The sequence below is a fragment of the Rhinoderma darwinii genome, chromosome 2 (assembly GCF_050947455.1).
Source record: "Rhinoderma darwinii isolate aRhiDar2 chromosome 2, aRhiDar2.hap1, whole genome shotgun sequence".
NCBI lineage: Eukaryota > Metazoa > Chordata > Amphibia > Anura > Rhinodermatidae > Rhinoderma > Rhinoderma darwinii.
This window is the reverse complement of record NC_134688.1, coordinates 166,392,785-166,401,944: the sequence shown is the minus strand read 5'-3', so window position 1 is coordinate 166,401,944 and position 9,160 is coordinate 166,392,785. Positions and strand designations below refer to the sequence as shown.

At 40.4% G+C, this 9,160-nt stretch overlaps 1 protein-coding gene across 1 annotated transcript in view; it reads right to left on the bottom strand.

The window, feature by feature from the left end:
* ZIC5 (Zic family zinc finger 5) overlaps nucleotides 1–6,831 on the bottom strand; it is an 8,172-nt gene extending 1,341 nt beyond the window's left edge. Inside the window, exons 1-2 of the mRNA XM_075850277.1 lie at nucleotides 5,626–6,831; nucleotides 1–1,012 (exon numbers count right to left, since the gene is read on the bottom strand). The exon at nucleotides 1–1,012 is cut by the window's left edge and continues 1,341 nt beyond it. Of these exons, the coding sequence (XP_075706392.1) occupies nucleotides 576–1,012; nucleotides 5,626–6,745 (1,557 nt within the window). The 5' untranslated portion in view covers nucleotides 6,746–6,831 and the 3' untranslated portion in view covers nucleotides 1–575. The remainder of the gene's footprint in view (nucleotides 1,013–5,625) is intronic.
* Nucleotides 6,832–9,160: the final 2,329 nt, after the last annotated feature.

Genomic DNA, 9,160 nt, shown 5'->3' with positions numbered 1-9,160 from the left:
GGGGAGTGGTACCTTTTTATAATAATAAATAACCTAGCAAAAAAAAAAATCTTTTTCAAGTTAGTTTATAAAACAGGTTCTCACAGGTCGTTGTTTGTAAAAGAAGAGGGATCCATCTAAGATCACTCTGTATCAAGAAATCGATCTGTAAGGAGGAGGCATTGAGTTCCCTACTGCTCGGGGTTATCTATGCTGCTCAGCATTGTAAACTGTGTGTACAACCTTTGTACATGGCGTGTTCCAGTTCAGCAAGTGCTGGGTTACCATGAGCCTGATCAGACAGAAGCCTCCAGTGTGAATGTACTTGTGAGAGGCACATGAGGCAGTACAGAGATCCAGCCTGCTAGCAGAATGCATTGCATTGGCAGTGAACGAGAAACTGTTTATCCTTCCTGGCATCACCGGGCATTTATCCCAGAAGCACATCCAGTTTGTTGAGGATGCCACTTTGTTGTTAAACTCACGAAGCATAGTAACGTTTTCAAGTGTATGAGGACCTTATGGTCTTCTATAAAATAAATAAAAGCAGTGGTCCATCTGTCAGGATTGGAATAGGCAGCACTCAGGTGACGATCCTACCGAAAAGTCCTCTCAGAGTTCCTGTAAGTGTCTTCCTCTTCAGAATCTGTGGACTCTGCATTACTGGAAGGGGTGTGCAGGTTATTAGGGGCCCCACTGGCCTGACACACATACCACTCATTGAGGTTGGTGACCTGAGGGGATAGGTTGGCAGTGCGTCCCCTAACTTGGTCCTGAGGAGGAGACAGGGACTCGTCTATTGGAGTGGCTACAGCAGAGTAGCCCAGAGCGGAGGGAGACCCTGGAGGAGACTTGCAGTGTATCTTCATGTGCTTTCTCAGGGAGCTGGGGTGCGTGTAGGACTTGTCGCAGCCTCGGACTTTGCAGTAGTAGGGCTTGTCACTGGTGTGCACATGAGAGTGCTTCTTCCTGTCACTGCTGTTGGCAAACTTCCTGTCGCAACCATCAAATTCACACTTAAATGGTTTCTCCCCTATAGAAAGTGAGACAATAAGAGTGAACAGATGTGTTAAAGCACCAGCCTGGCCATACAATGTCCTGCCAGAACCAGATGTGTGTTGTACATATATCCTTCATAGAGTAAACAATGGAATGTATCCATATTTGTAAAGTTTAGCAACTCTAGTAAAAGGCACAGGTGACTTGTAGTAGTGCTCTATCTGCTACCCGAGGCGATTGTACGCTAGAAATCTATAGCAAATATATTTAATGGCTTTCCGCATTGCTAAACAGAAGTATAGTATAGTGCCTGAGAAGAGCAGCCCCCGGGGGGGGGGGTGTTTATCTGGCAGGGCCCGAACTTTTGCCGGCTCCTGTAATTCAATCGCTATTGTGAGCTGTGCCATCTAAACTCTGCATTAAATATGATCTAATTTCAGATGACAGGGCTAATAAAATGACATGTAATTACTCTGTTATTCCAGCATCACACCACATAGAAATACATAGAGCACTCCGTCAGCAATTATGTAGTCAGCCAAACAGTGTCCACCAAGGAAATCCCCAGATCGGTGGATTGTTACCTCTGTGTGTACACATGAAGGGACAGTGTGTCAAGTCGGATAAGACAGGCACATGGAATGAGTTATATTATTACATCTGTGTGCTCTACACGATTAAGCCATCATATATGTCATGAGTGTTTGACAGATGACTGGCGCCAAAGACAGAATATCCCACATGCATGCTTAACCCCAGTCCTATATTATGGTTCCTTGCAGAAAAATATACCTATTCAGCTGCCTAGCCTAGACTGACTTTACAGCAGAAGGTAATATTATTGTGAACCGTGGCTGCCCCCTACACGTCACTTATCATCACGTTTCCCATATAGATCCCCCTACTGATATGGCTAAAATCCTACCCCTATTACCTCAACTGTCCTTGCTACATTGCCTAGCATTCAGTACTATGCCACCATTCTCATGTCAATCACTGGTACGCCACCCACTGTGCCATCTAATGCATATCATAACCAAACAAAGCTGCTTGTGAAGGCTTCTCATACTGTACTAAAAGGTCTACCATTAGTACAGCCAGCCACTAATAACAGTGAGTAGGTACTTAACTAAAAAAAAAATACAAAAAAAGGTCCATGGTCAGAATCAGTGCTAATTCTAACTTGTTGCTGATATTCTGTTGATCTTGACACATCAGTATTCCTGCAGTATACAATGAATATGTGCTATGTATATTAGAAATGACACATTCAATGTATATATTACAGTATTTCATGAATGCCACCAATAATCCCACTGTTTGAGCAGCGATCTATCCTAGTTTTGCCAGTAACACCTCATCATTTCTGCGGCTAGCAGATCGTCATGTCTGCCATTAACATGTCATCACCTTTACCACTAATATATCCTCCGTGATCCCACTCACGAATATACAGCTCTGACAATTTCCTTTGCCTCACCAGCGCGTCGCCAACCCTTGAAACCTAGCAAGAACACGTCAATTATTTCCTTAAAGTTCTGCCATCTCAGTACTTACGACTTCACAGAGAACACGATGAATAGATCAACACTGACAGATCATCAAAAGGCTAAATTCACACAGCGTTTTACGTTGCGTTTTTATAGGCGTTTTTGATGCGTTTTAATGCAAAATGAATTGCCCAAAAAATTCTGTGTGTGAAGGAGTCCAAATTGAGCTGTTAATTTATGATTGTTGACCCCTATCTAGTGTTTTAATTCTTCTAGATCTACCATCAATACTTTGTGTATAATGTGTGATGTGAGTTACCACTAATAGTTACAATTACAACCTCTTGGACGATTCGTTCTGGGGGTTCTGCTATATCAAGATGCTACATCACTGATGTTAACCTATTATATACTTGTGACTACTCCCGTGGAATCTCCATTCAATAACTGCTATTATTACATATTAAAACTACATTTATATTCATACCCCAATATCACCAACACACATGGTATTATTACAGAACAAATAAACATCCTGCCTTTTTCTGCAGAACCCTCAGATCAATCCATTGCATCACACAAGTTGCAATACTCTTCTACCCCTTTCACTACCCCTTTCACTTTCCAAAAAGCTTGCTCCACTACTAGTTTATATGTATTGCACTACACATCACAGGCTCGTTCACTGATGAATTTTTTATTATCATTTGTTTTTGTGTTTTTTTATATATGAATAATAGCATTACATCAGCACTGAATTCCCCAGAATACCTGACACTCCAAACCTATAATACAAGAGAACACTGATGATGAGGAATATGCCAGCCAGAACCTGCCCGTAAATGCGATATAATAATAGTAAATCACTGGATGCCTGCACAATCCTTGTTCCACCTCTTTTTCTATAATATACTATTAAATGCATGGCTGGATCATACTCATCACTTGAGCTCAGTTTAAGGCTAGTTAGTAACTTCAATATGTTCTCTAGAAATGGATGTATGATACATTTTGATCTGGTGCTCACACGTGATTTGCACTTAACATTTGCACTTAAAAAAAACACATATGGTTTACATCCCTGGTCATATGCCGTTTATTCAATAACCAAAACTCAGAAACAGCTCTGAATATATAACATTGATTTACTCTCTACTTCCTTAAAGTAACACATCTGCATCTGTTATCTGACATAATGCACTCCCAGTTTCATATTAGTTTATTCCTATTTACTATTAATACCATCTGCTCTAGCTCCCAAAATATTGAGGAAACATCTCCTTATTGATCACACAAACATATGCAGCTGTTCCCCCAACTATCTTATAAAAAATAAATCTGACATCTCTTCTTATGTCAACCATACATTTGTAACTCTCCATTACACCCCCTCACTTCTTTGTGCAGAGCATCTAGAGCACCTTTAAATATTTTCAAGAAAAGTAACCGAGACTCTCCCAGCCAGCTCCTGCTGTACCATCCTTTTATTTCAGCTATGTAAAGGAATTATTTATTTGCAAACAATATCGCAGTATCACTTTGACGTCATCCATATATTGTCAGCTCTCAGGTAGCTAATGCTCAATAATATAAGTAGTTTCAAACTATAATGGTTTATTATTATTATTATTATTATTATTATTATTATTATCATCATTATTTGACAAAATAACTCTTCAGCGAGAGGAAAAGAGGAAATATATTTGGATAAGTGTCATATTATTTACATTAGTTCGATTAGAGAAATTACAACAGCCAAGAAAGTCACAAGTCCCATTGATGTTATCCCCCCCAAATTATATAATTTCAACTAGCTTCAAGATTGTATTACAGTTGTTAGAATTGTGTGTGGAGGGAATGAGGATTACTACTACGTCCATTTTGTATTTTGGCAAGGCCTCGCTGTTTGCATTTCCTACGTCCTGCTTATCAAAGGAAGTCATGTCTGCTGTGTCGTCAAAATGGGTTGTCTCTACTCAAGTCTACACTGAATGTATGAAAAATAAGGCCTAAATGCAGTGTACGTGAGATGGGGCCTCCACATAGGAATGCAAAGCTTTTACTAGTAATAGTAGATGATAATAATAATAGTTGTTATTATTATTCGTTATTTATATATTTATTAGATAGGCATAGAGCAATAAGCATTATTAATAATAATAATAATAATAATAATATTCGTTGTTATTATTATTCGTTAATTTTATATATATATATATTTAAATTAGATATGCATAGAGCAATAAACATTACTATTATTAATAATAATAATATTCGTTGTTATTATTATTCGTTATTTATATATTTATTAGATATGCATAGAGAAACAAACATAAATAAATATATATATATATATATATATATATATATATATATATATATATATATATATAATAAGAATTATTATTATTAATAATAATAATAACAATAAAAAATATATCTAATCCACTATTTATAAATGAACCATTTTAAGTTGCGCAGCTCTGAGAGGGTGAGAGTGGAGGTTACATGAGGGTGCAGATGGTGAGCACAAGTAGTACAGAGTTGCAGCTTTCCCAGCGTTATCTGCGGTTCTCTCATTTCTAACAATAAGCTCCCATTGATCTTGTGCACTCATTAATATGTAACGCGTTGTTTAGCCTGTAAACTTTTCCCTCATGTATTGATTTACAATGTGTATATTGACTATTGTGTTTACAAGCTCCACGTCAACCTGTAATGTTTGTACTTGTTTTGGAAGTAAAAGAATACTGAAGATGTAGGGGCCACTCGGCTTTAACCCCTTGTACTCGTGCACACATTAGTAAAACTAAAAGCAGAGCTGTAGAAACACGTGGTTGATGCCCATGTGTTTTATTAACCCTTTTGCAGAGCCTTTGATCGAAAGATATTTCAGTAGCACTTGCACCCTGGTGCTTTTAGTCCCCCTACTCACTGACCGACCACACGAGGTGGTGAAATGTTGGCAGCATCCCTCTCGAGCATGGGAAATGATAATAAAAGTCTACAGTGTAAATATTGGTGTGAAGCGGTGACAGTCCTCAGAGATGGATTGTGATCACAGACTGCTGACACTACATAACTTATTCATGAACAGTCACATGGCTAAGGACGTGTGCAGAACTACACGAAGGAAGCAAAGAGTGAAGATACCCACCTGTATGAGTTCTTTTGTGGATTTTCAAGTTCTCGGAGCGGGCAAAGACCTTGCCACATCCAGGGAAGGGGCACGGGAAGGGCTTCTCCCCTGTGTGCACTCGGATGTGGTTGACCAGTTTGTATTTGGCTTTGAATGGCTTTCCCTCCCTAGGACATTCCTCCCAGAAGCAGACATGGCTACTCTGCTCTGGTCCCCCGACGTGCTCCACCGTGACATGGTTAACCAGCTCGTGCATGGTGCTGAAAGTTTTGGAGCATGTTTTTTTGGAGGTCTGGTCTTGATCGATCCACTTGCAGATGAGCTCCTGTTTGATGGGCTGCCTCATGTACCTCAAGAACGCCCCTGCAGCGGCTGGGTGGGCGGCAGCAGCTAGGTTGACATTTAAGTTCATAGAGTTGTAGCTGTGGATGGAGGAGGCGGCATAGTGCTCGGGTCTGAAGGGCTCTGGTCGTCCGTAAAGTTCTCCGGCCAAGCCAAGTCGCATCTGGCCATTGAGAGGGTGGTGGACTCCTGGGGTTACCTGCTCGTGAATGCCAGAGAAGAGAGGGTGGCTTGCCCCTTCAGAGTGTCCATAGGTACCAGTGGAGGAAATGAACATGCTGTGGGGGTGGTGGTGGTGGTGGTGATGATGATGGGGGGAGCTGGTGGCCGGGTGCTGCTCGCCTAACATGGCAGAAGTAGACAGCTCCCTCCTGAGGATAAAGTCCCTGCCGCTAGTGTAGCCAGTGTGTGAATGAGCCACAGGATAAGAGACGGGAGCCGGCGAACCAAATGCAGCTGCTGTCTGGGCTTCGGGATGAGCTGGCATATGCTGTGAGGGACTAAGTTTCAGAGCACTAGCTTGGGCCATGTGCTCAGGTCCGAATGGAGTCAGGGCAACTCCAGGGTCACTCCCCAACTCCCCAGGGTGGATGTGGGCAGGGTGGGAGTGAGCTTGATGACTCCCCAGCCCCGGGAAGCCTGTCATAGTCTGATGAGGATGGGCTTGAGCCGCTGCCAAATCCGCTAACCTCAGAGTCTGACTCCTCTTGCTCAAAGGGGGCTCCATCACCACACAATCACGTCCATCCACACTCACTGCTGTTATTTTTCCCCCTCTACCATCCTTCAAAAACATGGGTAGATTAAGCGTTCTTTAACTTCTTTTGTCTGGCTCCCAACTCTGCTTATTCCTTTTCCTACTCTGTCCTCCAGCGATTGGCAGAAAGCGCAGCATTGGAGGCGCACAGTGGGGGCATATAGTTTAGCAATGGCACAGCCGGGATTGGACGGGTTGCCAGGATTGGCAGGAGGCCCGGGCATGTGATTGGCTGGCTGTCAGGCCGCCGCTCAGCGGGGATCCGCCCCCATGCTCTCTGCCTGCATTCCACTTCTCAAACTTCTACTTGCACAAAGTTTTAGTGAACCCTAAACCTGGCAGCAGCCATCACTGGGAGCCGAGCCAGGAGTAGTACAACCTACAGCACGGGTCATCGTGCCAGTGTCATCACTTTTACTGAGGACAGCAAAGGGATAGTAATGACTGCTCTGAATGCTGCTTGTACCAGTAAAGTTTCTTTTTCTAACTAGAGTTGACACCACAGTATGCCAATACCAACCTCAGACTTCTTCAGACAAGTTCCAAAAGTACCTTATGCCCTGGGGGATGGGTGGTACCGTGCAAGCCCAGGACAATGATAAATAATTTACGCACATATTATATCTAATCTATCTAATCTATCTATCTATCTATCTATCTATCTATCTATCTATCTATCTATCTATCTATCTATCTATCTATCTATCTATCTATCTATCTAATCTATTCTATTCTATCTTGCACCGGGCCGGGGATTGTCTTGAGGAGGTTGAGGGGTCATGGGAGGTCACACGGTGAACTTGACAATATCTCCTGACAGGTGTAGGCATTGCATAATAAGTACTCAGAAGGTGTGACAGCGCCTGATGTATATTGCACTTACAGTTATATTTGTGGGTGCATTATCTTAATGTGATTTTTTTTTTTACACATATAAATTAAAAAAAAACATCAGATACTTCTTCCGAGCCATCCGCAGACCTGTACACATTTTCCACAACATATGGGATAAGTAATGATATAATCTGGAAATCGTATTACTGCAGACATTACAATAACATGAGCCTGGCCCCAAATATTGGCAGATGAAAAGGAGAAAAGCTGCCGCTTCAGACTGTGTACACATGAGTAGAGAGAAGTATTTGACACACAGTAATCTAAGCTATTCATTAGGTAATTGTAGATAAATAAATTGTTTCTGTGCATTTTTGAGCTAGAAATTTGTGGATTTGCGACACAACTTTTTTTAAACATTGGTTTATGACAGACATTTGATCTTCTTAAAGTGTTCCATCTTATCAAGCTAATGTATCCCAATCATGACTTTCTTAACTAATATATATATATATATATATATATATATATATATATATATATATATATATATATATATATATATATATATATATATGTAGATGTTTAGATATATAAGTAAAATGTAAAGGTATATATAATATATATTTATGGATACATCTACACATACACACAGTATACTAGTGTAGCAGTAGCATTTTTATAAAGAGCATTTATTCTACTCACTCTTTTATATTTCCCCGGTACTCTACAAGTTCCTTCGCTCCGGTGCATTCTCCTTTACTTTTCTTACTAGAGCCTTTACTTTTATTTAATTACTGACAATTTTATCGGCTTCATTTGTAATGGAAAACTTGTAAAACTAAATGATTGAATCAGGTTGAGCGCTTGGTCTGGCTCCCGCCTTCTTGTGCACCTCTTGTTAAACTCAGCATGCCGGGGATCTGTCATCGATTTACATGTCTTAATTCCAATAAATGTGATCTGCTTCTGTTTATAAGGGGGATAAAATGTAAAACCTTACAAGACGCTCATCATCTAGCTAAAACAATTAAGTCTCAGATATGTGGTAACAAACTATTTTTACAATAAAGTGAAATATAGGTATTTAGAGATGTATTGTCCCTCTAGTGTAACGTGTCCCTCTAGTGTAACTTTACTTACATTTTACATTATTTCTTATATCTATTTTTATGTTTACAGTTTGGATAGAAACAACAAACTACAGTGCGATGTTTTATAGTCTAGGGAAGGTGGGGAATCTGGATATATGTCAAGTATATTGCACTGAGGCAAATCACAAGGTGTTGTCACGAGTATATAGACACTGATCTTGTTATTATAGCATTAATAATATTGACACTAGTCAGGTGGGAGTTTAGAGAAGGACATTTCTTAAGATGATTTATATTGGTAGATGTGCATTGTCTTCAATCTTTCCACATTTTATCAATAACCACCAAAGGGATGGTATCGGAAATCCTTGTTTATTCTCATACAATTGATATTATGCCTATAGTCCCACCACTTATGTATCGAGGAGTAGTTATGTTATTCTGCCAGAAAATGGAGACGTCCTGTCGTATGGGGACCTAAATACTATGCAGCACCTGCTGTCAGGTGTATAAGTCAGTGTTATTC